Raw genomic sequence first — 27,386 nt, forward strand, 5'->3', positions numbered from 1 at the left:
CTCTTGAACATTATTGTTTTAGTTACTATCAAACTAAGCATCTGCCCCAGTCTATATCAGTCACTCACCAAAGACTGCTTTTGTATTCTCTTTCATTTACCCGACATACTTAACGGCATTTCCCTTTTTCTGTCTGAAACAAAAGAAAAAATTAGAACCAAGTATCCCAAACCGTTCTTGATTTAGTGCCATGCACTGGAAACCCCTGGAAGATGAAGCATTATGTAGCTTTGAGCAGAGAAGTTCCAGAGGATTAAACTCTGAAATTCCATTTGCGCCTCTCATTTTAATCACTAATTGAATATTGACCTTCAGAGCACGGAGGTATTTCCAGGATGCCCCAGATGGTATAACTCAGGAGCTGAGGAGTAGTAGGTAACACCGCACCTCCACATGAGCCTGAAGGATGCAGCACTCCTCAGAATACCAGCAAATGCAGTCTGCCAACATCTGGTGACAACAACTCGTACCGCAGTGCGGAAAGGCAGCAGAGCCCGGCCTTGAGTCCTCATCCCACAGGAAAATGTGACGCTGCTTTTAGATATCCTGAGTCCCTTCAGTGCAGCCTGTCGATGAGGCTTGCCAGCCCATGTCTCTGTACCTTCTGTCAGTCTCTTATGTAAACAGACATAAGTAAGGGGAAATGTGGTAATATTCACTAAATAACTGCCCTTTGTTTTTCTCCTGCAGCTACAAGGTTTCCAACTTGACACAGACTTTTTTTTTTTTAAATAGGTACTTTCTGCAAGTATAGCTCAGTATGACTGAATAAAGCACTACTATAAAAACATACACGTTTGCTTTTATGCTGTTTGCACCTGTCCCCTCAGTCTGTGAAAACGTAATTTTCAGTGTATCTTGCTTTTTTGCAAAGACTGACTTCACGTTACAAATCTATTGATTTACAATAAACTCAAAATTTCAGTTGAGTCCCTCTTGAGTTTGACACCTTTCAAAATACTTCAGGTGGATAATGTAATTATTAAGCCAGAACTTTGGAAGGAACGGCTCTGGGAGGAAAAATAAACTAAGAACAAAAATGAGAATGAGATGATCACTATCCCAATTCGTCAGCATAAAAAAGATCCTACGGTTAAGTTATATGATGATTTTGCAACTGTAGTTAGAGGTAGCTAATAACAGCCGTACCTCAGCACTGGGGAGTTACTTCGCTTTAACTCTGTACACTCGCAGACAGGAGCGAGGACACCTCTCTCCACATCAACCGCCTTGCTTCCCACACACCGATCCCCTCCTCGCAAGGCGCAGGGCGGGAATGCCCTGGAGAGCCTGTCACAAAATGGCGGCGGCGGCGCTAGGGCCCGGCAGGCGTCCGCGGGCCCAGCCGCCCGCAGGCCAGGCAGGGGGCGGGGCCCGGCACCCGCGGCGCCGCCGGGCCGGCGGTGACGGACGGGCAGCTCCGCGCCCCGCCCCCGTGGCACCGCCCCCCGCCCCCCGTCCGCCCGGACTGGAAAGCGGCGGTGTCGATCTCGCGCCTTCCCCAATCGCCACCGCGTCTCTCCTTGCCCCTCCCCCCGCTGCCGGTTTCCACTTCCTGGGAAGTTGGCGGTTGGGGGCGGTGGTTGAGTTCGGCGCTCGCGGGGGTCTTCGGCTCTCTCGCCGTGGCCCGCAGCCCCTCAGCGGCGGGGCGAGCTGGAGGCAGCGGGGCAGCGGGACGAGCCGGGCCCGGGGCAGCAGGAGCGGCGGTCTCGGCCGCGGCCACCCGCCTGCTTGTCGCAGATGGAGGCCAGCCTGACGTGCGCCGTCTGCCTGTCCCTCTTCGAGGAGCCGGTGACGCTGCCTCTCTGCTCGCACAACTTCTGCCGGGAGTGCGTGCTGGAGTGCCTGGCCTCGGCCGAGGCCGCCCGCCTGCAGCAGCAGCGGGGCCAGGGGCAGGTCCGCCTCTCCCGGGGGGGGCCGGGGCCGGGCGCTGGCGGCGGGGCGGCCGGCGCCCGTGTGTCGTGCCCGCTGTGCCGGAAGCTCTGCCCGCTGCCCCGCGGCGGTGCCGCCGCGCTGCCCGTCAACACCACCTTGGCGGAGGTGGTCAAGCTCTACCGGTCCAGCACGGCAGCGGCCGCCAAGGCGGGGGAGGCAGAGCAGGGGCCGGGGCCTGGCCTGCTCTCCCCGCTGGCGCTCGGGGGAACCTGCCAGAAGCATCCGAGCCGGCTGGTGCAGCTCTACTGCCGGATGTGTCGCCAGGCGGGGTGCGGGCAGTGCGTCTCTGAGGAGCACCAAGGCATCTTCCACTCCGTCAACCTCATAGACACTGTGTACCAGGAGGAAAAAGTAAGGGGTCCGGTTGGGAGGTTGGGCTGTCCCACAGGGGATCCCACCGGGCCCGGGTTGCTTTTACTCAAAAAGGGAGGGAAAAACGCGGTGTGGTGGGCAGGCGAGAGGCAGCGAGGGAGTATGCTGCTTTGAACCAGGAGTCAGGATTTGTTTGTGGACTACCGGGGTGTGCCTTCCCCTGCTGCCGTCAGACTTCATCCACCACAGACAGGGAACCAGGCGATATTGCAGTATCAACAGATGGAAACCCAGCTTACCAAAGCACCAGAAGAGTTGGGTTGGTTGGTTTGTGTTTTGGTTTGTTTTTTTTTTTCTTTTTAATATAGAGACTTGCAGTCTTTGCTGAAAAAACACACTGATGCTAAGAGTTTATTGTATGTCTGGATCCAGTTTTTCCAAGTTCAGGAAGATGCTAGTCCTACTAACAAAAAAAACCCCACCCATAGATATTTTGTTTAAAGGCTCTCTGAGCTGGCATAGGTAATTTGGGTCATAGATAATTACGTATTTAGAAATAGATGGTTTAGGTAAGTAATAATTTAACAAATGTAAAACTAAAATGCATTCCTGTTTGCACAGAGAAAGCAGCTGCCTGGCCTAATGGTTGGTTGACTGGTTGTAGTGGTAGTAGTTGTGATTTTTGCCAAAATAGCTACCGTTTGAGTAGAATGAGCTTTTCATGCCCTGTGCAAATTGGGTGCGGGATGGCATGTCATACTGCAGTTCTGCTGTGCAGTAACTGAAACAAGTGCAGGGCAGTGATGAAGAGTATACGTATAAAAGTTTAAGTACAGCACTGACTATTATTTAAGCCAAAAGTTGCTTTTGCACTGACTTCCCTCCTGCCTCTCCCATCACCAGTTGTGTGTCACTTGGGAAACCAGGGGAAAACAGTCTTTGCACTATATTTTCTATGTAAAACTTAGTGGAAAAAACAGTGGTAATCTTAGTTTAAAACCAAACAGAAATAACTCAGTTATGGACAGCTTTATATTTTATTATTGTGAGGCATAAAAACCAGTGAATATCACACAGTTGCTTGTCAGACTGGAATAACAGCATTAAAACTTACATTGTGATAGATGTGTGTGTGAGGGGAGAGGTTTAAAAAAAAAAAAAAAAAGCTGATGGAAACAATATTTTAACTATAAAGTAACCCCGTAGCCATTCTAGCAATATGCATTGTAGGTGAGCCTAAAAACATTACTTTGAGAGAGAGAAATAACGAAAGAAAGCTTGTGTACTGATCTATGAAAGCATTAAATGTTATTAAGTGATGTTTTGAGTCACAACCTTCGTTTAATATGATGTACAGACCATCCCATGATGTGATTGTAGATAACCACTGAAATGTATTTATTTTATGGAGTGGATAAAGTCGTAATAAGTGTTTCAATTGTCTTGCAGTTAACCTTCTTCAGCAGTCTGAAAAAAATGAGAATAATAAATGAGAAGCTGATGAATGAAATTGCAAGTCAACCAAATGATACGGACGTGAGTTACAGATGCTGGATTTTTTTCTGTATATTTTTTTATATATATGTGTGTGTCTGTGTGTGTGTATATATATATGTCTTTGTTTCTCTTCTCATGATAGGTTAATCACAATACGGAGCATACTGGTGCTTCTTGTGGCATAGATGTGCTCTGAGCTTACTTAGGGAAGTGACACCATGTAGACATTGCTACTGCGTTTTCATCTGTTTTTATGTTCTTGTGCTTCTAGATGGTGCTGAACAACGATGCAGAGATAATTATACTAGAATTTGGAGAAATTTTCAAAACTCTGGAAATGAAGAAACGACAATTGCTAGAAGATGTTGAAAATCAAAGAAGTAAAAAAGAGAAAGAATTTCAGATTTGGAAGAAGATGAAGGAGACTCACAAGAAGACCATTGAGAATTTTTTGAAGGATTGTGAAAAGCTTGTCCATGAGTGTGATCCTCAGCGTTTTCTGGAGGTGATGGCCTTTTTGTTATTATTTGATATCAGTGTATAAAGAACCTCAAATGTTGTATAAAGCCTGCTGTATTGTAGATTATGATAGTGACTGGATCAGGAAAACTAAATTCAACAAATGAAAAATACAGACTAAAATTATTTAACACTTCATACTTTTTTTATAACAATGCTTTTTGTTTTAGAAAAGTTTGAAAAGCTTTCTTTGCAGCTTATCAGTGACACTTAGTGAATTAAGTAGACACTTATTTTCTTCACTGAAAACTAATTAAATTGACTCTACAGCTGTTGCTGTATCACTTGCTGTATTATGCTGCCAGCTGTGAAAGTAAGCTGCCTTGGTGCTGCGTAGGGAGTTATTTACTAGGACTGCCTTCAAAATTGTCTCACATTTATTTGCTTTTTCATATTTATTTTCAAATTCTTTGTGTATTAAGCACTTGCATTGCATTTTTAAACTTGTAAGACATTAAAAATGCTTTTTGGGGAAAGACTGGAGCCAGAACCGATAACTTGTCTATGCTGCACTGTGGAATACTGTGTTGGGATATCTGAGCGAAGGTGATTATACCGATTTTAAAACCTGCTGTAAACTTTGCACCAAGGTGTGCAATGGAAATAAATCAGCCTATTCAAAGCTAGTTTAGGTACTTCTGATACGAACTGTACTACACAGTATATACAGTTCTGTATACAGGACACCCGGAAAGTCTTCCTCATAGTGTTTAAGGGAACTGCAGACAAAAACACTGTTTCTGATTTAGAGATAAATGCTAAAGGAACCCAAGACACAAGCTGAATCCTCACTGTTAATTAAGCTAGTGCATCATCTCGTTTATGTCAAACAGTATGGCTGCAGTTGTATGGAATTTAGGCAGATGGTAGATATGGGGCAAAGTACTTGAATAAGTACTGAATTTTGTGTTTTCTTTAACTTCCAAGGCTTAAGCTTTCCTAAACAACCACAGCATATTGTTGTTTTCTGCAATGGGTCTTTTTGCTGCCTTCAGATAAACAAGAAGCTAAAAGTAATTAGAGTTTGACTAAGTTTCTGGTAACAACTCGTTAAGGAAAACTTCACTTTTACCCAAAGTAAAAGTGACTCCCACTTTTGGAAGAAATACTCTGACTCCAGTGATTAGTACGCTTTAAACTTGGCACCTTCCCGCCCGCCTCCCATAACAGTATACAGCTCGTTTCAGTGAGGTGGGTTTTTGTTGTTGTTGTTTTTGGTACAGTGAGATCACCAGGTTTTTACAGGGAAGCAGCTAGTCTATAATCCAGTCAGCTTTTTACTTTTCACTATGTATTCTTTGGGAAGTGTCAGTTGACTAAAGTGCAGTGTACTTCATACTGCCGTTATCTGGCTGATTTAAAACTAAAAGGCAGCTTTTTTTTAATCTCGGTGTAAGAGCATCGTGAGAGCGGGTAGGAGAGGCTTCCCTCACCAAGAAATGCAAAATAGTATTTCATTTGAATGTTTACAGGTATCTGAACATCTGAAATGGATTAGATAACCATATCAGTCATGATTCATGATTTGAATGCCTTCATTTGGCTCTGAAGGTGTTCTTTTTGTCTTTAACACAAAATACTACAAGGTCAATCATTGTCCGAGACAATTTTTTTTTTTTATATTTAGATGGTCTTTTTTTTTTTTTCACTTTTTTTGAATGTTAACAGGTTTATTTCCTATAGTTCTGTGAAATAAAGAAAGGGAGTTCAGTCTCTGAAGTATTTTGATAAAGCAATAATCTCCTTTGGAGAGTTGAAGGAAAACTCATTCATATCTTACAAATTCTTGTTTTATTTATAGGTGGCCTGTGGCTTGAATACAAGGTATATATTTTTTTTTTCATGCTTTGTTAGTTCTCTAGTGTAATTTTAAGATTAAAAACTAAGAAAATAGTTACTTTGGATATGGTCAGAAATAGCAACTTAAAATGAAAATAGTATTTAGTAATTAAGACATCATAATGCTTTCAGATTTCTGGGCGCTCTGTATTCCAAATTTTAGGAAATGTGTCAAGAATTTTTGTGATGTACTATCTGGGATTAGAGATAATCAATCTTTTGAATTGGCTCCCTGACAAAAACTGAGTATAGGAATTCATTAATACATGATGATTGGATATTTTTAGATATCTTAGTTAAACTCAGGAACGCTGAAGCATGCCTGGAGCTTTTACACAAATCTTTAAGAGCCGTGTATGGAGATTCTGCAGTGTCTTAATTTTTATGTTTGCAGTGCACATACCCTGTATATTTCTTTTTAAAGATTCTTAATTACATTTCTTATCACATTTTAAGCAGAGTTTAAGAAAGAATATTGGAAATGGAGTTCTTTAAAATATGTCATGGTTCAAACTAACATTAGCATTGCCCTCTGAAGAAAGAGTATAATTTAGATTGAGGTACAGCACACTAAGAGAAGTGGGGGTGTTTTAATCTTTTTGCTGAACTACAGGCACTACTTCTTGCAATTTCCATTGTGTATGAAACCGAATTCAAGTCAATTGTCGAGTAGTAAGTTTTAAGAAAAAAAAATCTAGGAAACTTGACATTTTATTGAAAACTTTTTCTGATTTCTTCTCCCTCTTAGTGTTTTCTTTTTAGAATATTTTTTTTGTATTAGGCAGGTGTAATTTAGTTGCGTGTGAGCGTTAAGAAAAGTGTTTAAGTTTGGGGGTTTTTTTTCCCTTTTCCAGAATGAAAACTCAGCTTGACTTAATGAATATAGCATCCAGCTATGAAAAACCACCAGAGTATACTCAAAAGAAGATGGATATCAAACCTGTGGTTAATGAAATCTTGGCTTTGAAGTTAATGCCTGTTAATCTAGGCGTTGTTAAAGGTAGGGAAGAAGGACTTAATGTGGGACAAGATTCGGGAAGTCACTCTAGGAACCTGCAACTTGCGGAACTAATTGCTGTTAAACAATCTGCGTGGCAAAAGTATGCAAGTGTTCAGAAAGCATCTGAGCAAATTAATGGATGATAAATTCATCAAGGGCTTTTCAATGCATTTTGTGAATGTGCTTTCTCTAGAATGTCCCTAGGCTGTGTTTTTGGAAGCTGGGAGAAGTATCATTATAATTTTCCTGTACAACCAGTATCGCCACTGTCGGAAGTGTGTGGCTGAACTAGACGGGCGTTTGTTGTAGTGTAGTATGAATGTTAACTACACTCTGATTAAATGCTTTTACCTCATAGGAGAAAACGTTATGTTTTATATCAGGGCGGGCATTTAGCAGACTTCTTAGACAGGCCTCTTGCTTTATATCACAGAAGTTTCGAAAAGTACTGGGGTCTCAGTTAAGGCAATATACTTCTGTTCTTAATTGGAATCTGTGTTTAGATGCACAGGAACCTTTCAGTATTTTCCATACTTAATATGCTCTCCATCAGTATTCTTGTATTCTTTCTAATAGATCTAACTTCTGGAGGAAATGAGAACTCAACAAAAAATACTCTGTTTAAAAATAACACAAAGCAATGGCAGGACCAGAAGAATATACCCAACACATTTCTTGTAAGTTATTGACTATGGGGCTACAACACTGTACTATTTTGTTTATTTTGTCTTACTGAAATGAACTATAATGTATGCCGCAAAACATTTTTCAGCCTGTGGCCGGACAGGAGGAAGCACTAGCAGATGGTAGCAGGATCTGTACTCGCTTAATGTCAATATCAGAAATGTCAGCGTTTCAAAACATGAGTCATGAGGTATGACTGAATGTCTGTTGTAAGTACGGCTAAGTTACTATTTGTTATGACACACCTTTCTAAATAAGCTTTTATAATCTTTTTCAGTTTTCTTAGTAGAAAGGTACCCTTCCAGTTCTAGAATGTAAATCTGACTAGGTTATTAAAGCTGTCAGGATTTTACTTCCTGTTTTCTTCAGAAAGCTGGAACTTAATCTTACTACTGACTTCAAATACTTATTTTTATATTTTAGTGTGGCGTTTTGAGTCACATCTGTAGCTTTCTAATCCAAATAAGTTTCTCTATTGCCTATTTCAAGAGGAAGTAATCTGCCCATGTTCTGTTTTCTGAAGATAATAGAATTCACTCTTCTAAGGCTACCTAAATTCCTGATAATTTGACATGAAACTGAATCCAATCTCATTTTTGTTTAGTTTCCAATTATCTAGTCCATAATGACTCTTGTTCTGTTGCCTTCTAGCAGCAATGGAAAAATACATCATAAATGCTATAGAATATATGAAAACTTTTCTTCAGTCTGAGGATTGTGTGTGAGTTTTATAACCTCTGAATCAACAAATGCCATTTTACTTAACGGGATTCTTTGCTGTAATTGTAGGAGTTACGTTACAAATACTACATGGAACGTCAGAAGCTCACCGATGACTTCAAGACGCAAACTTTACCTGCAAATAAAAAGTATAAATTTGTAACTGCTGAGGCTTTGAAGGACAGGTCCTCAGGAACTCCTTTTGTATCTTCACCTACCAAAGCAAGTAACACAGATAAAGTAAAAATGGGAACCTTGCAAAGAGCAGATGGCTTTGAGAGAAGCTTTTCTGGAACCAGTAATCACAGCATCCCATCCACAAATATGAACTTTTCTGAAACAAATGGTGACTTCAAGTTATTTCATGAGAGAAGTTCCCAGGAAGCAACCACTCCAGCCTTATCAGAAAACTCCAAAGACTTAGTAACTAAAGAAAAATTGCTAATGCAGGCATCGGCAGTTATTGTTTCCAGCGAAATGGACGCAAATTCTAGCACTTCATCCGGCTTAAAACCAGCAGCATCGGTAGCTGCTACTGTTTCAAAATCAGAATTTCTAGATGTTTCTGCGGAGAGATTTTCTGCTTCGCCTTTTGCTTTCAGCGCATGTAGCAACTCATTACCCAGATTTATTAAAGATACAGGTACATTTTCCTTTAAAAAGAAAGACAGGAAATATGTTTTCCCTCAGTTTTATCTAGGAAAATGTGATCGTGTGGATAAAATCGATAACCAGGATGAAAGCGAATTTAGAAAACATGGCCCTGTAACCAAAACCACAGTTTCTAATGCTTCAGCCAGTCCTAATTTAGACTCGGCAGAAAGTGAGAAGCGAGGTTTTTCATTTCCCTTTGTAAATTCAGAAAGGGATTGTTTTGCAGGATCGGGAGTCAGCAATTCACTTAAGGTTTTACCATTATCCTCATTGTTTAGCCAATCTGAGAAGCCATCTGACAAAAATACATCATCTCACACGAGAGAAAAAACACTTTCTGTGAAGGAAACTGCAGAATATGGTACGCAGAAACCATCTGTCTCATGGGAACAAAAAGCTAATGCCTCGGAATCCGACACAACTGCAGCTTGCAGTACTTCAGAAACCAATGCTGCGGCTGGGGTGAATGATGCCTCTGAGCCCCCCCTTCTCCCCAGTAACTGTGTATTTTCCTTCAAGCATAACTGTTTTCAGTTGCCTTCACCAGTGTTTTCATTTGGAAGTATTGTCGGAAATACCTCTGATTCGCTGACTTCCTCTGTGTTTTTGTCTGGAAATGGTACCGAAAAAACAGAAAAAGAGAAGATGAAATCTCCTGACAAAACACCTCTAGATCTGGGGAAGCCGGTATCTTCAGAGTGTGCAGAGCCTGCTTCTAGACATACTCATCCAAAATGGGAAGGTTCATTCTTTCCTATGAACGCGTCTAAGAAAACTGAAAGTGCAGAAATGCTTGCTGATAGTAATTCTTCTTGTAGTCAGCCTTTATGTTCAGTTGTCCCTCCTGTTCAATATGAGAATGCATCTTCCGCTCAACTTGGTATTTCAGCAACAAAACAAGAAACAAAGGTAAAAGAGGAAGAGAGTGAAACTGTTGCTGAAAACAACTGTTCCTGTCCTAGGAGGGAAGATGAACCTGAGTCTGTACAGTGTCAGAGTGCAGCTTGTTCTGTTCCTGGTACATGCAACGATCCATCTTTAGGAGGATCTGTGCTTACGGTAAACGAGGCAGGAGGAATGCCAAGTGACAGCGATTCGGACACTGAAGAGCTCAGTCAGACATCCGTCTCTACTGACACCAGCAGTGCATCAGAATATTTTTCTGTTGCCGAAGACAAAGTATCTACTAGAAGAAAATCGGAGACATGAAGAGTGAGTGAAATGGAAGAGAACTATGCTTAAATAAGCTGGAATTAAATAAATGCCACTTAACACTTTAAAAAGTGGGGATACCTGTGATTTTTACAACTGTTATTCTCCCTGAGTCTTGCCAATCGAGGTATCTCTGTGTTAGAAACATAACTGCTAATCAGCAAGTACAATGCACTAAAGTGATTTTTGTAGTACAAACCCAAACTGAAGAAACAACCAAAACTGTCATGTCTTGTGACAGGCTCAAGTATGGCCATGTGTGCTGTACCTCTCAGAAGGCCGAGGAGTGCCACTGGGGTACGTGTGGGTGGTGGGGACTGGGGTGTCCCAGAAGGCAGGATCAGTGAAGCCTCAGCCCCAGGAAGCAGGATGGTGCTGGCTGGGTACAGCAGCGCTTGCACTAGGGTTAAATCAGGAAGAGAGTACGGGCAATAGCATTCACCTCATGGGCACGGAGGGAGGAGAGCCATGGGGAAAATAAAGGACGTTGCAGGGCATTACTGAAAATTGTTTTGCCTATCTCCCTTTGGCTGTTTTCTTTTTCTATGGTGTACGTCATGTACATTGAAGGTGCAACTTCTAGTATAATTTCAATAATTTCTCTTATGCTTTTAAAATTGAAACACCACATCGATGTTCTTGTTATACGCAGCAGAAGGGTGTCAGCTCCGCTTCTGAAGTGCTGCCTTTATGCAAAGTAACCGTCACAACTAATTTTCAGTTCCTTTTGGCAACAGGTTGGGAATCAGTGGACAGATATTAACTTGCTGTTTTGATGAAAGCATTAGGAGAATCTAGCTTTTAAAATGCAAAAATCTCCTTTTAAAAAAGGGAAACAACACTTCTCACTGTAAGCATTAATGATCCAGAACTCATTGAATTTTTAGTCTGTGAAATATGACACAAAGTGAGGATAAAAATACCATCTTTTCTAATTTATTAACTATTTTGTTGCATCCAAGAGCCGTTTGTGCTTTAGCTATTAGAATATGCAGACAGTAGTACTATTTCAGATTAAAGCTCTTATTTCATTTAGTGTTCACTCTCCAGCAAGAGCTGGTGCCAGATTTTAAATAAATTAATCCTGCGTTAGGTAGATATGTCAACTGGCAAGTATTATATCAGAATGCAGAATGTTTAATATCCCTTCAGAATTTTTCACTGGCAACTAGATGGTCATCTTTTCTAAAAAATAAAAAAAAATCCAAATTATCTTTGTAACTTCGTAAGAGAAATAGGACTTAAATTTAAATCTCTGCAAGGCTTACCAATATACTTACTGTGACAGAATACTTAAATACTATTCTTGGTTTAGGAAATGTTGACCTAATTTTAATTTGATTTGCATTAAATTCTTGGCCACAGTTTTTCTGTGGCAGTGCATTCCTGTATTAAATGTGCTGAAAAATGGTTTCTGGAATTTGTAGAACTTACTAATCTTCTCTTTGCGTCTGCATTATAGTAAGGAAGGTGGTGAAAATTCTCTTTATTGTTCGTTTTCTAGTTCTTTATGTTCATCTCTTGGGTCTTACTGTATTTCAGTTTTCTCCTAAGAATTGTTCTGCTTTTATCTATCTCTAGACGTTCTTGTCATGTTCTCCTGCATGTGTAGGAGAGAAGCGTTAAAAAGGTATGAAGTTAAATTCCTGGAAGACAAAGGCTGAGCATGGTGATAATGGCAGCGTGTGTCATGGATGGAGGCTGATCTCACTGTAATGGAAGCGAGAGAAATGGAACAATTTTAGGGAGACAGATAAGGCACCTATAAAACTTGTTGCCAGAAGGTTGTAGAAAATGTTTGTTTTCTGCTACAGTGACAAAAAAAATTCCTAATGAGTTAGGGTTATTCAGAAACCCTACAGAGTTCCTTAAAATTGCTTATTATCAACGTATCTTCTGTTCATTTCTATTACACTGTTTCATGAGAGTTTGATAAAGTTAAACTTTAAAGTAATACTTTGTCATTTAGTGAAAAGACACCATTACAGAATCATAAAGCAAATAAACAGACTATGATACACTGTTTTTGAAAGCAGGAATTGTTGGTGTGTGGGTTCAATATAGTCCTAGGACTGCTTCTCAAGCATGGCAAGTTGTTGTTTGAGTGCATTATCGCTCAGCATTAAGGTTTTATGGGGGAGATAAATGGTAAGCAGGATGTTTCATTTACAATAGGTCGCAGTAAAATTACAGTCCACCCAGATACTACATCAGTAGAATTATTGATTTTTCTGACACTTTCACAAGTTGATTCCTTGGGCGTTTTGACTTTATCACTTTGTCATCTTTCACTATCAACTCCTTACTAAAAGCCATAACAGGAGTGAGGTGCTTTGTATATAATTATTAAAAGTGAAATGTTGACTGCTGTTACTAATGCTTTAACAGACTTCACAGTCTTTGGCATATAAAATTAGTACCCTGTGATAGACCTAGGAAGTTTGGTTTTCACCCAGGATTTCATGCTTACAGGTCAAGTAAGTGAGAACACAGCAGGACCAATTTCTGACTTTATTCCTTGGTCAGTTAATTGTGTCTTAGCTAAGATTACTTCATTTATATCGGGAAACATGAACATGGAAAGGTCTAAATAAGATCACCTCTACCCTAGTTGAGGAACAGTTGTGCAAGATTTATATACATATGGCATGACTTGCCAGACAGTAAAGAATAATTTGAGTAAATTGTATTTTCCAGAGTTAAAGCAGTCTTTTCTACCACTATGTTCCCTTGCTGTCATAATTGCGTTTCACACATTAAAAAACTGTAAGGAAAAAGGAGTTTAAGTCAGTCCGTTGATGGTAGCTAGGCAGCACTACCTGACTACAAACAGGTCTTCCCCCCAATATCTCCTAGCAACATGTTGCCTGTAGCTTAATGCTGCCTAAAGAGATCTCAAGTCAAAGATTTGATCAGTGGTTGTTTGAAGAACACCAGAGCTAACTGGAAGAAATGGGATTCCGAATTCTCCTCAATGCACGTTTTGCCTATTATCAATAGAGAATAACTTGCATCACTATCTTGGTCATCGTTATGAAATTGTGTGTGGCAATGAGGACTGTTGTCACAGCCTGACTTTCCTAGGTTATCTAAACATCAGTATGTGTGTATATATTTTTTTGGACTACAAGTAGACTAAAATGTAGTGTTAAACTGAAGACCTTTCAGGAATAATATGAAAATACTGCTGAAAACTTTGCTCTTCCCAGCAAAACCCAAGAAAATAGTTAGGAAATGTATTTTACTAAACTCAGTAATTTGTATTGCAAGGGACTTTTTGACAAGTATGCTAGAGGTGTCCTGGATCTTTCTGCCTCTTAAGGATACAAGACATGAAAAATGAAGGAATTCTATGTATGGTTGGAACATTTTATTAATCAAACTTTTTATTGTACTGATATAAAACCCTCTTTACAGTTAAAATTTTGTAGACTAAACTGCAGGCTGGTTTAAAAGCTTTTATAATGGTTCATGAAGGTACTACTTCATAACTTAATAGAAACCTTGCAAAATAATTAGAACAATTTATTTGATTATAATTGCCAAAGTAATTGCTGAACATCCTTCACAAATGGGCTGAAAGTTTCCAATGCTGTCCTACTGAGAGGCTAATCTCACCAGCTGTCAGAACGGTGAGATTGCTGAGAGCTGTCTTAACACATGTATCGCTGTCTGAAAAAAAGTGCAATTGAAAGATACGTGCAATTACTTAGTTTTGTAATCTATTAGAAACAATTATGTAGTTGACAGTGGAGCTGCTAAAATGTCAATGTGTAAAGCTTAATTTTCTAAAGTAAACTTTGTATTACTAATATTGGATATTACTAAAGCTTTATTATGAAACGTATTTGAAAACTCAGACCCCTAGTCGCTTCCTAACTTAAAAGGCAGCTGATCTGTGTGGTGCTCAGAGTATTATGTACTGCTGCCTTTCTTTTTTTTTTTCCCTTTCTTTTTTCTTCAGGTAGCACGCTTCAGTTTCTCTTCATAGATTGTGCCCACTTGTTGAAATGCCAGTAGAACGTTATCATTTGGATCATCGCACAGTTCACTCAGTGATGTTCTGTTTTAAAAAAAAAAAAAAGGTATTGTTTCATTTTAAGTTGCTTTGAAGATGAACTATATTGTATATTAAAAAGTTTATCATACCCAATAGACTTAATGAGGAGTAAAAAATCCTTGAGTGCGTTGTAAGCATCTCCTTCATTTAACCTAATGAAAGAAAAAAATTCAAATGGATATGCAGTATAACATACTGTTTCACCTTTAATAAACCCTGCCACGTAGGTTGGGTAAGGATGCAGAGAGCGTATGCCATGGCCTCAAACACTGACGTACTGTAGAAAAACTATAAGCTTAAAATATTAATAATGCTGTAGAGACATGTTTCTATAATTATACTAAACATATAAAAGACTTATGAGTAATATTTGGAAAGATAATTTAATTTATTTATATTGGGAACAGGGTTTTAACTTTGAATAACTAACCTGTCACAAGCTAAACTGGAACGCTCTATTTCAGATGAATCTGCTGGCTAAATTGAGCAGAAGATAGTGTAAGCTTTCTACAGATGACGAAGACCCTATATTTTGCAAAAATGACCACTGATTACTGAAAAGCAACTTTAATAAACTTGGTTCCTAGTAATTAAGAATACCACATTTAAAAAAAAATTACAGTCAGTATTGTGTTGAAAATAATAGAATCATAGAATGGTTTGGGCTAGAAGGGACCTTTAAAGATCACCTAGTCCAGCCCCCCTGCCATGGGCAGGGACATCTTTCACTAGGTGAGCTTGATAGAATCAAAGAATATATATTTCCTCATCTTTTGATGCGGCAGGAGAGTATAAAAGAAAAGATTTAAACTCCAGTTTGGAAAAATCTAGAGCATAAGTGATCCAGGAGGAAAGAAGAGAGGAAGACTGCATGTACCACAGGCTTAAACATGAACATGGGATGAGATAGGGCAGTGGTCGACCAGCTTGGGCACAGACTTTCGTGGGTGGTTGGTTTTTTTCCTTTAAAGAGAGATGGTACTATGATTGAATTACCAGGACAAGTTGCTAAATGCTTAGAAAAGATTAGGAAAAGGGGAAGTATTGAAGCAATACTGATACAAATACTGAATTCCTGGCAAACTTTGCTTTGCTACTGTGAAAGTTAGGTTTCTATGATGACAGTCTTCCTGTGCCAGAAAGAGTTTGTGTTTTGGATGCCTGTGTCTTTGAACACTGATCATGAATTCCTCCTTTAATCTGTTTGTCTTTATTATTTGGCCAAGCTTTTGACCTCTCTCTGCTACTATGTTACCATCTTCTAGACTACTGCATTGGGCTTCCTCATTTCAGGGACCTTCCTGATGTTTTTCATTGTGAAAAAACCTTGATTAAATAAAAAAAAAAAAACTTTCTGAAGAGCCTGTCAAAATAACCTGTGTCACTGAAGTCAAGACTTCCCATTTATGGTACTGTTTTGAATACCCAGCTAGTACTTTACAGCTATTGCCACTGGACTTCAATGTAGTATATGTTTTATTGTCATTAAAACATTCAAATAATCTAACCATATTTCACAGCTATTCCATCCCTAAGTTGTGGAGGGAGAAGGCTTTAAAAACAAAAAGGTGTACTTATGTACCATATTGTAAACAATGCTGCTGTTTAACCGTCTTAAAAATGGTAGCACATACCAGTTATCAGTTGTCAATGCAGCCAAGGAGCCATGCTTATAGAAGTCCAGTGCATATGCATTGAGTGGCCGCCTCCTTCCTTGATTATCATACTTGTTCAAATAAAGCAGGGGGCAGTTTGTGACATTAATTCCAAGGGAACGTAAGACAGCCTAAAAAAAAAAAAAAGAAAGAAATATCTGTTGAATAGCTACTATGGTTTTGTTTACATGCCTATTTTCTCAAACCTACACCTTGAGACCCACAGCTAGAAAGTTCCACGCTTATCCTGGACCTCTCCAAAAATCTGCACAAGTACATGTAGACTGTAGACACAGGAGCAAGTTTGTTAGTAAAAAGTGACTTACACTGCTGGTGCAGCTCTGGGACGTTCAGAGTAATTTAAAGTTTGACTAGGTCACTGTATTTCACTTGCGTTTTAGATGAGGATTTTTCCATATGCATAGATCATGTATTCAGACTCTCCCTGATGCTTTGAATGTATTAATCAACCTTAAGCATGGAACATTTTAAGGATTAAGGAGAATTTCAAATCCCCAGGTGGAGGAATTTAATTTTTTCTATTACAGAATGATGAGTCATGTGATAATTCCCTAATGCTACAAAGCCCAGGTAGAAGACCGCATGAAAATGCAAGCTGACAGTAAACATGTTGATGTATTTTCCAGTTAAGGTAGTTCATACGCTATCTAATGTAATCACTGAAATCCTAGTTGAGAAGAAACTGATCAATGCAATAATGCATCCTTTTGCTCGGATCCTTGAGACTAATGTGTGATTGATTTAAAAAAAAAATAAACTCCTGACATGGAGAAAACAAACTGGGGATATGGCTTGAATCTGAAATTTTAGAGTAATTTACTTGTCTCAGAGTTGAAAGGAACAGAGGCCTTGCAAGAAAGTAAACTATTTTCAGATTTTTTTTCCTGCATCCATCTATTCTGTGTTTCTTGCACTGTGGTAATATGGTGCTACTCCGTACTGATGGCTTTTTTTGAGACCTTTCAAATTGTTTCTCCTAAAGAGCGACACTTGCGCATAGTGCTATCATATTACACAGAGGCAAGAAGATCGTAGTAAAAAAATATTTTTATTGAACTTTAATAAAATTCTGCCCCCCATGAAAAAATAACTTACTTTATTAATGATCTCCCCATGAAATAGATCGTTATCAACCACTCCAGACAAACATGCAAAAGGTGAGATGGCAGATATGCTTTTGGTGTTGTCCATCAAATAAGATGCTAGTTCAGAGCCATGCCAATTCTTAGGTGTAAAATCTACACAAGAAGTTTCAAATACAACGTTAGCTAAGCAGACACAAGCTCCCTTTCAGCAATCTATTTTAAAAGCGAGTAGTTTTCAGTTCAGTAGATAATGATAGGCAATAGAGTTAATTTTCTAAACTTAAATCCCTCTTGATAGATGTTTGTTTCTTTCATTCATAAGAACCTCTACGCAATTGATTATAGTATATAAGAAAGAGCTTTCTAGTGGTGAGAATAATTACGTCTAAATCCCCTCTTCGCAACTTAAGCCTTTCTCCTTGACTCATCTGGAGCCAGAACTGCTAACAGCATGAAGTTGTGCCAAAAAGAAAGGGAAGGTTACTATTAGAAGACTTATTTTACCTCCATCTTTTATTCTGTCCTATGTTGAAGAAAAACGTTTTTCAACCTGTATTCACAGGTCTTCATAGCTAGACGTCTAATCATTTTTATTGCTATCCTCCGGATTCCCAGCCAACATTTTTCTTGAAGCATGGAGCTCTAAAGGATGAATATTCTACCCGAGGCCCTGTTAGGGCTTAAGTATGTGAAGGCTGTCACATACAAGCGCTCTGCTTTATGCAACCTAGTATAAATTTCTGGTTTTACAACAGCATGGCATTTCAGTTGTCTTATGGTCTGCCTGTAACTTCAATCACTCTGTAGAAGACCTGTCCAGTTATTTCCAAATATATTTGTACTTTTGATTTTCCTTTTCTAAATAGAAATTTACTCTTTCTTTCCAAATTATCAACAATACTTTCAATCCTTATGCTGCAACCTCTTCTGCTTTGTGTTATGGTAAGTATGCTGTAGTTACAGTGTTCATGGCATTTATAAAAAAATCTCAGCAGTTTGACATAGTATTTTTTTTGCAGCCTCGCCCCAAGTTATGGTAAGTAAGTATAAAAGTCTCTACCACCTCTTGAACTACAGGACATAGTTTGATCTTGCATTTCTTTTTCTGTAAATCTAATGGAAAGTGTTTCTTTCAAAGTAAAACAGCTTCAGCAAAATGGGGAGAATGCAACCATATTACACCTTCCGTTTAAACAAGAAACTTTACCATTCAAGTAGAATAGGAAATTCAATTTCCACAGCTCACATCCTGGGTAAAAGTGGCATTAGTAACACTAATATATTTAAAGGAATATATATCCTGAAAATGCAACGCAGCCCATGCTTTGCTCTTCTAATTTGGAATTCCATCATTCTCTGATTTACAGCTCTTGATTTCCTATGTGTTTCAGGTAACATATCAAAGTGTGGGGTCCCTCCATTGTTAAAATAAGCAATCTTGAATTGAATATGAAAAAATAGGATTTCACTGTAGTGTTGCTAACGTTATACCATTATGCAGCACTTCCCAGTGCTCTGTACTGGAAATGGAAAACTGCTATTAACCATCTCAAGGCATACGTAGTATTCAATCTTGTTTTGCATTCACCTTATCTGTTTATCTGTCTCCCCCAGTGCCTCACCTTTGTATTAAGCTGACATCCACTTCGTACAAAACTTTCTATGATCCAGGTATCCCCATACTTGAAACTCAAAGTAGATGATAAGAGCGGGTAGCTTGTAAAGTGATTTGGGCTTTTTTTTTTTTTTTATTGGTACACAACAGAGACTTAAAAAAATCACTGTCCCAGTGTAGGAAAAAAGGATGAATACACAGAGTTATCTGCTGTAATTAAAGTGCTTCCTCACTGCAAAAATAGTATTTTTGAAGGCATGTTATTTTTAGTGGAGCTAGGCAATGGGATAGTGGTATACTACATTGCTTTTATATCTCTCTGCCAGGAAGTAACATCAGATTATGTAGTAGTTAAATATTTTTCACCTAATGGCAATCCATATTGCTTGGTAATTTTATAGTCATGGCTTTTCATATTGCTTTGGTTATTGAACATCATTTATTGGCATAAGTAACTTAGTTGATGTAACAAATAGTGCAACATTCTTGAACTGTTACTTTAATCTTAAGGCTGTTCAGATGTTGAAAATCTAATCTTTGTAAGACTCTGAAAGCAATTCAAGTATCACAGGCATTTGAGGATCTGCAAATGCGTTGATGATTAGATAAGGCTTTTATTCAAAAACTACACTTAATATATTTTTTTCCTTCTATTAAAAAGTCCGTTTGATTTTTATTTCCTCTACAAAACAATAAAATAGCAACTAAAATGATCCTTCTCCCATACAAAACTTCTGCCATATACAATATAAACTATAATGCTTGTAAAACAGAAGTGAAGTAGAAATTGTATCTTTTTAATAGCATGTCTGAAGTCACCATTTTTTTCTTCACAAAATAAGAGTTAACCTAACTTTCCCAATAAAATCAATGTCACAAATTATGAATATGCATTAATTTTTCACTTCCTACCTGTCTTTGACAGTGGAAGTCTGTATTCTTGTTCCATATCTGCCAGCTTGGCAGTTGTCAGAAGAAAATGAGCAAAATTTTCCTCTACTTTGGTGTTGTACTCATTTACAGCATCTGCAAAGTCTTCTGGCAGATCTTCTAGAAAGACCTGAAATAACATGCAGTTTATTGCTTAATTCAGGTAATTTCTCCAAAAGTGACAGTTCTACATTGGTACATACATAAAGTATTAGTACACACATAGCGTGTCAGTAGAAAGAAGGAAAGAGTACAGCTCCAAACTTTACCCAACTTGTCAGACTGCCTGACCATCTAGAATTAATGGATCTTAAAGATGAACGTGAATTTCATGCAGAAAAAGGCATGGAAGAGAAACAGTAAGTGTAAAATTCCTGGATCTTTACTCACAGAGTACTTGGCAAACAGCTCCATTAAAGATGTTTCGGCTAGCTAAAAAGGGACTTTTGAAGGGCTGCCTTTCCCAGATCTTGTTTTGCATATCTTGGTGTTCAACAGGTTCCCTACAAACATGACAGACTGATGCTTTGCTGCCATTAGCCACAGCAGTCCTGTAATCCCTCCTGCATGACTAGCCACTTTTCAGAAATAAATAACATTTTTCCTCTTGGAATGCTTGCTGGAAACTGGCCAGATAAGCATCTTGATCTGGAAGAAGTTTCCTTTGTTGTTCCAGCCACAGCTGCGTCCTCCAAAATTTTAAGGCTTTGTGCAGAAGAGCCAACAGGAGCACATTACAAGTGTGTCACTTTCTGTCTCTACCCATGGTGGGTTAACTTTGTGCATAACTAATGTTAATGCTCATCCTACTGATATTGTCCCATTTTTGGAAAGAGCCCTAAGCCTACACTGTCATGTACCGCAGAGCATGCTGGTGTCCTTCTGGCTCATTGGTGTGTGTCACAAAAAGCTACAGCTCCTTAGACGAAGACAAAATTCTAGCAGAGTGAGGAGAAGAAAGTAAATCGCCATTTGGCAAAGAGATACTTGAGTTGTATTGTATTGTATAAAGAAATGCTGTCTCGTTTATACTTTTACATTTTTCAGTATCATGACAGTATATAATCATCTGTCATCACTAAAACATACTTGAATGATCAGGTACTTTTCATTTAACCTGACAGTCAACTGCTGCTTCTGTGGTTAAATCAAGGCTTCTTTATTTTAATCCAGTAAGTGCTGTCTTCATTATTCTAGCTACTTGTATGGCGTGTAGGTGGCAAGGGGTTGGGGGCGGGTGGGGGAGGGCGCGCAGTTCAGGGCTGGCTGCTGTGAGAAGAGGCCAAGGGCTGCCCGTGACAGACAGAGCCACCTCCAATGGCCCCACCACAGGACAGAGCTGAGCCCACATCAGGCACAAGGCGCAGCACCTCTGTGAAAACTTACTTAAGAAAGGGCAAAAATGTCACACGGGCAGAGTGAGAAGCAGCAGTGCGAACACCAAGATCAGAGAAGAGGAGGGGAAGAGGTGCTCCAGGTGGTGAAGCAGAGATTCGCCTGCAGCCTGTAGAAGAGACCACAGTGGAGCAGAGAGTTCCCTGTAGCCCCCTCGGTGGAGACAGCCATGCCGGAGCAGGTATCCACACTGCAGCCTGTGAAGGAACCCACACCAGAGCAGCTGGATATTTCCTGAAAGAACTACAGCCCAGGGAGCTGGTTTATCCTGAAGGACTGCAGCCCACAGAGAGGACTCACACTGGAGCAGGGGTGATGTGTGAGGAGGAAGGAGCGGCAGAGCGAGCTGTTAAAAATTTACCTCAACAACCCATTTCTCATCAGCCCTGCACCGCTTGGGGGGCGGGGGGAGGTAAAGGAGTCAGGGGTGAAGGAGTAAAGTTGAGCCTGGGGAAGGTGGGGGGAAATGCCATGGTGAAATTTTTATTTTTTGTTTCTCACTACCAAAATCTATTTTAATTGGCAACAAATTAATTTAATTTTCTACAAGTTGAGGCTGTTTTGCCCATGATCATAACTGGTAAGTAATCTGTTTTTGTCTCGACCCACAAGCATTTCCACCCTATTTTCTCCCCCATCCTGTTGAGATGAAGGAGTAAGAGAGCAGCTGGGTGGGCAGCTACCTGCTAGCCCACCAGACTACTGTATATTGATAATAATGCTAGTCTAGCTGACAAAAGGAAACAAGTTCATTGAAGTGGTACACAACATAAGTTACAGTAGAGACCAATGCTTTCTCTACCTTTGACTGGCAAAATGTGCGTTTATATTTCACTGAGCAGGCTGGAAGATATTTTCTCCCAAATAGGTTTGCTAGAATGAGCACTAGCTTTTCCAGGACATCTTCTGAAAAAACAGTTGAGCCTATGTCAAAACAGAAAGTACTTGGGTTAAATATGAACGTATTAAAAAAAAAAAAAAAAGTTTTTTTTTTTCTTAAAATAAACAGCTCCTATTCAAGAGTTTCCTTCCCAGCTGCCATTGTCATGACAGAGGTTATGAAAAACTATGTTGGATAAAGATCAACTATTTACATACAAAAAACTCTGGTAGATAATTAAGCAATTACTATATAAAATACATAAATTAAGCAATTAATACATAAAATACATACTATATTCTTATACGTTCACATACTGCAGCATATCTCAGTGCACAGAATGGATTTTACTCATGTAATTAGACATTAGTAGCACTCCATTTTTTTAATTTGTTGCTATTCAGAATGGTCATCCATCTTATTTGCTACATGGCATTCAAATCTTGCTCTGGAGTCAGAATTATTATTTTTTCCATGTATAGCTTTCTTTTAGACCTCATCAGAATGTTTCACAAACAGTAAATTTAGGTTGATGATACTAGCATTGCCATATGTGTTCCTTGGCTTTCTCAGACAGAAATATAAGCATATGCAGAGTGTGCAAAGGCAGAGACCAAGGATATGAGGATGAAGGCTAGGCAAGCAAAAGGTGGCAGCAGCAAGAAGGCACCCAGAAAATTTCAGAACCATTGGGGTTACAGAGCCTCCCACAGACTGCAATTAAGATGCATGGAGTATTATTTACCTTTAATTGGCTGGCACAATTTGTGGAATAAACCTTTCACAAGAAAGCTCACTAAAACAAAATTTGAAGGTTCGTGATAGTACAAGTGTGTCACAAGTCCAGCAAATCCCATGGGGTTACCTTCTTGATCCAAGTAGCCCTATTTAATTTAAAAGCAAAAAAAAAAAAAAAAAAAAAACAACAACAAAAAAAAACAACACACCACTTAGCTGTGAAAGATTAACTTGGATATGACAAAAAAAATATAAAATGGTGGCATTCAGAAGCATAGTCCTTCAATCTAATGCATAGGTACCTATTGAAACCATTCAGTTTCCACTGAAAGGCAAAAATTTGTCCTTACTGAAAAACAAGTCACCAACTATTTGAGTATTTCCATGGGAGATCTTCATCTCCCTATGCAAAGCACAGATCTTGACTTCATAGTTTTAGCGCCGATTCAGATCATGTTGCAAATGAGAAGTGCATACAGTCACCATAGTCAGATTTGATGCAACTTTCATTAAAAAAAAAAAAAAAAAACAACACAACAATTAACCCAAATATTTGAAGGGATAAAAGCACAGCAAGCAGTGATCTGTCAAATATGTTGCTGCAAGATGTTTGGGTGCTAGAAGCTTATATAGTTTCAAAAAACAACAGGACAAGCTCATGGAATAAAACTCCATCAAAGGTTATAAATTCCAGCACACCTCTCCTGTCAGAGATCACTCTGCATAACACCCTGTAAGAAAGTAGGGAGTATCCAGAGAATCATCATGGTTGCCCCTTTTTTTAATACACTTCCCTGGGAAAATTATTGGAGATAGGATACAAGGTCTGTGGGCCAGGTATTGTCCAGTTCTTATACTAACTGTAACTTTTTGGAAATGTTACTAATCTCTCTTGTACGCTGACTAGATTTTTCACTTCAATGGGAGCATCAGATGCCTGGTCTCACATACAAGGGACACCTAGCAGAGGAGGCAGAAATGTTGGTTAGGGCTCTTACTGGGAGCAGGACTGGGAAACCTGGGCACAGATGATTTGTTAATGTAATCAACATTATTGGTGCCTCCTACTGCCTGTAGTCCTGGGCTGTAAGCCAAAATGGAGTAATGCATAAAAATTTTCCAAAATGGAATCCATCAAGTTGAAACTATTACTATGGAGAGATACACCACTAATTTTCACTTTTCTCTAAGGCCTACTTCCTAAATTTTTGCTAGAGATACAATTTCTCCCAGCATTTTGGAAATCATGTCATCCTTAGCATGTTTTAAACCCCTATCATTTCACATGCATGCATCTTCATGTACAATATAAATGCACAACTCTTACTTTCCAAATCAATTTGTAATCATATAGACCATACCATAAGATTTTCCCTACTGAATTTATTCCATAAGTAGCTCAGAATTAACCTCAAACTTAAAGCACTCTAATTCTATTTGTTTCCTTAATTTTTTTTCTAACAGAAAGAAATAGCCTGTTGCTATGGAATATAAAATATATGGTTCTTTAAATGAAAGCATACTAACACAAACAAATGAGAATCTGTAGATTTAAGAAGAACTACCCTTTATGAGAGCGAGTTAAAACCTACCTCTTTGATAAGAAATTGCAAGGAAAACATAAAATAAATTTTTAATATTTCAGCATATCTTTCTTTTCTGAATGACATCAGTGAGTGCTTCAACACTGACAATGCCTGGTCAAACAAACAGGAAAAAAAAAAAAAAAAAGAAGAAATTAGAAATCTGCGGAAATGTTGATATTGTAACAAGCAAAGAAATTCAATATCCAGCTTTTATACATTGTTTCATCAATTGGTTTTCAGGGTAAAAATGTTGGGGGGGTTATGTTGTATTTTTATTTAAATTGCATGCCCAGCTCCTGGAAATGCTTGTGAAAAAGTCCAGCCTCTCTGTGTCACATGTGTGTGCATTTTCTACATTTATGCTGACGTTTGTAAAGTTAATTACATGAAATTCATATAGAGACCTAAAAGACAAGGATTTAAATATTATTAAACTAAACCCAGGAATTTTTGAAAATAGTCCTTACACTTTAGTACCATTTTAATATTTTAATATTTAACACAGAAGTTTGCCAATTTACTTTGTTACCTTAAGACTTATGTCTGAATTCATTCAGTGAGTCCTGGAAAATAAATGTCTATATGCTGAAGCGGATGTAAAAACCGGATCATCTGGAGGTAAGAGTTCCTTAATGATTACAAGAGGAGATCTCTGACCAATTTGTAATCATGGTTGTTTACTTAAATCACTGCATTAAATAGCAAGAATAAGAATTCTTTGATTCCAGAGAGTTAGTACGCATATTTAAACAAGCAAGTAATACATAGAATTTTCTCATTGTTTCAACTGAGATAGCATTTCATAGCTATCTTCCCTATGGAAATGTATGTTCACATCTTTCACTCAAATAAAGCTGAAATTTTAAATACTGGAAGACTTTCTGATTCTCCAAGTTAAGGCAAATATTGCCTAGAACAAGAGTCAGTAAAAATACCTTCCCGATAGTAGCATTCTTTCTGATGGTAATATTTATTGCAAAGAATAAATGCATGAAAATGGACAGTACAATACTGGTGAGATGATGGCACAAGTACTAGAAGCAGTATAGCAGAGTATGCAATTTCATTTGGAGGCAGATTGCTTACTTCTGAAGTGCATAACTTTCTGCTCATGTTAAGGAGACATTATAATTTAATTAAATTGCTATTAAGAAAAAAATATTAAACCTTTGCTCTGGCATCTGCTTTGTCATCAGCCTTCGCAACCAACAGCATGAGTCTCAATATTAAGGAAACAGTCAGAGGAAACTGTCCTTTCAACTGAGGTACGTTGGATTTGATAAGTCTTTCAACTTTCGGCAGTGGGATATCATAGAAGAACACATTTCCAATCATATCTTGTCCCCGTCTTCCAGCACGTCCTGACATCTAAGAATAAAATATATTATTAAAGTTATATAATTATTGATTTTTAAATAAAATACACCTAAGTTGTATATACTGGTACCATCTATACAGTCTTAATAAAGCTTTTATGCAGAATTATTAAAATAATGTGTGCAAAATATGTTGTACCTCAAATATAGCTGCTTTACAAATGTGGTGGGTTTATTTACTTTTTTAAATATGAACTTCCAAATTTGATAGAAGACCTAAACACTGTCCAGAATACTTATGTTCTCTCACACGTCTTTTTAACATTTATATTTCTTCAAGGTAAGTTTTAACTTAATTTATACCTATATATCAGCTTTGTTTTCAAGTTACATTTAGCTCTGAGTTATTTCTGGGTAGATTTGGGGCAGAGGTAGTCTCAGTATGAATAAAGAGCAGAGAATATGAAGAAGGAGTAGAGAGAAGCTGTCTAAGGGTGTATTCCCTTGCCTGGATCCCCTGTTCTTGGTCAGGCCCATTGTGGGGACTTGCCCCTTGTACCAGATGACGTGACAAAGCTGGAGTCATATGTATGTGTAGCAAAAGGGAGATGCACGTAGGTCCAGCTACTGCACAGATCCACTCACACTCTGATTCTGAGAGCTATGGGCCAGGTGATGCCATCAGCTGTATCTGGCCTATATGGCCTCCTGAACCAGAGGCAAACTGGCAGTACTTAATGAAAACACAGGTTTGAAAAGCAGCACAAGAGCAGGAAACAGGGGCTAATCAAGAGGTTAGAGTCTCAGCCCACCCAGTAAGCTGTGCCATGACTGGAGATATTCTGCTTTGTTGCATTTGCAACCTCATCTACCCACTGCTGTGTTGCATTGTGTGGAGTGCCACTTCCAAGATGGAAGGAACTCAGATGCCCCTATTAATCCAACCAGCAATCTTTCTTTTCCTCATTACATCCCCACAGTATGTTCTTATAGCATATTTTTCCCACATTCGTAAAACCCTGGCCAGAACAAAAGTTTTTGTCTTTCTGGATCCCATAACTGAAAGTCGAAACTATGCCTTTAATTCACTAAGCAATTGTAGTACTTTCATTACTGAAATAGGTCTTTTGACTACATACATTATTTGTGGGCTCGTAGTTCTGAAACATTAGTAAAATCACCTTAACTAAAACTATTATTGTCACCAAAATGAACAGCTAAAACTGAGAACATACCCAGAAGTACAGGCAAAAGAAAAGACATTTTTCTGAATTTGTATGTGATGACAGCTACATGTGTACTGTTCTTGTAATACAAAGTAGGTGTTCTATTTCCATACCTGTCTGTAATTTAGGGCATCTAAGAAGACAGAATCTTCAGCAAAGACAACAGATTTACATGGCATGTTGATTCCTAGAGCAAGTGTTGAAGTAGCTGTCACTACCTATAAAATTTCAAACATGAATATATCTATTAGAAATGGCAATATACAATTTAAAAAAAACACCTGTAATATCCAACTTAAATCAACAGGAATTTTACTATCATGTTTCATATAGCTAAACTTTAACCTGATTAATTTAACAGAGCTATGAACATACATGAGTTTCACTCTTTAGTGTAGTTCATATATCTATTACATATCCATATTAAACTTATGCATCCTGGAAGTTTATACCACATCTTTTACAGAACACAAATTGAAAAAATGTTGAAATTGAACACAAATTGAA

The 27,386-nt window shown here is 38.6% G+C and overlaps 2 protein-coding genes across 9 annotated transcripts in view; one reads left to right on the forward strand and one right to left on the reverse strand.

Annotated features, from left to right (window-relative positions):
• The first annotated feature begins 1,545 nt into the window (after positions 1 to 1,545).
• Positions 1,546 to 14,410, forward strand: LOC309591880 (uncharacterized protein). Of its 2 annotated transcripts, XM_082314763.1 has the most exons (9): positions 1,546 to 2,286; positions 3,697 to 3,783; positions 4,016 to 4,249; positions 6,065 to 6,087; positions 6,957 to 7,102; positions 7,679 to 7,779; positions 7,875 to 7,976; positions 8,576 to 10,372; positions 14,337 to 14,410. In XM_082314763.1, the coding sequence occupies exons 1-8, from the start codon at positions 1,741 to 1,743 to the stop codon at positions 10,367 to 10,369; spliced, it is 3,033 nt and encodes a 1,010-aa protein (XP_082170889.1). In that variant the 5' UTR covers positions 1,546 to 1,740; the 3' UTR covers positions 10,370 to 10,372; positions 14,337 to 14,410. The 2 variants fall into 2 exon arrangements, with proteins under 2 accessions (XP_082170889.1, XP_082170888.1); XM_082314762.1 differs by lacking the exon at positions 14,337 to 14,410 and having other exon boundaries at positions 8,576 to 10,374.
• The window catches only part of LOC309591879 (putative ATP-dependent RNA helicase DDX60), a gene marked incomplete at its 5' end in the record, with an annotated part of 48,082 nt that continues 35,013 nt past the window's right edge, over positions 14,318 to 27,386 (reverse strand). For 6 of the 7 annotated variants that reach the window (XM_082314758.1, XM_082314759.1, XM_082314760.1 and 3 more), the window contains 10 exons: positions 14,318 to 14,435; positions 14,522 to 14,584; positions 16,067 to 16,218; positions 17,204 to 17,346; positions 19,721 to 19,868; positions 21,936 to 22,057; positions 22,759 to 22,897; positions 24,344 to 24,448; positions 25,505 to 25,705; positions 26,993 to 27,097. In XM_082314758.1, the coding sequence (XP_082170884.1) occupies positions 14,333 to 14,435; positions 14,522 to 14,584; positions 16,067 to 16,218; positions 17,204 to 17,346; positions 19,721 to 19,868; positions 21,936 to 22,057; positions 22,759 to 22,897; positions 24,344 to 24,448; positions 25,505 to 25,705; positions 26,993 to 27,097 (1,281 nt within the window). In that variant the 3' untranslated portion in view covers positions 14,318 to 14,332. Of the gene's footprint in view, positions 14,436 to 14,521; positions 14,585 to 16,066; positions 16,219 to 17,203; positions 17,347 to 19,720; positions 19,869 to 21,935; positions 22,058 to 22,758; positions 22,898 to 24,343; positions 24,449 to 25,504; positions 25,706 to 26,992; positions 27,098 to 27,386 lie in introns of those variants that run through there. The other variant, XR_014228458.1, reaches the window with a different exon arrangement.

The sequence above is a fragment of the Platalea leucorodia genome (assembly GCF_965183815.1).
Source record: "Platalea leucorodia genome assembly, chromosome: 6".
NCBI classification, from domain to species: domain Eukaryota; kingdom Metazoa; phylum Chordata; class Aves; order Pelecaniformes; family Threskiornithidae; genus Platalea; species Platalea leucorodia.

What these genes read in the sequence shown, in the direction of transcription:
- LOC309591880 (XM_082314763.1), top strand. Translation starts at nt 1,741, where the DNA reads ATGGAGGCCAGCCTGACGTGCGCCGTCTGCCTGTCCCTCTTCGAGGAG. An exon ending in TAATCTAGGCGTTGTTAAAG is followed by an intron (nt 7,103 to 7,678) that starts GTAGGGAAGAAG and finishes TCTTTCTAATAG; the next exon opens with ATCTAACTTCTGGAGGAAAT. An exon ending in TTCAAAACATGAGTCATGAG is followed by an intron (nt 7,977 to 8,575) that starts GTATGACTGAAT and finishes CTGTAATTGTAG; the next exon opens with GAGTTACGTTACAAATACTA.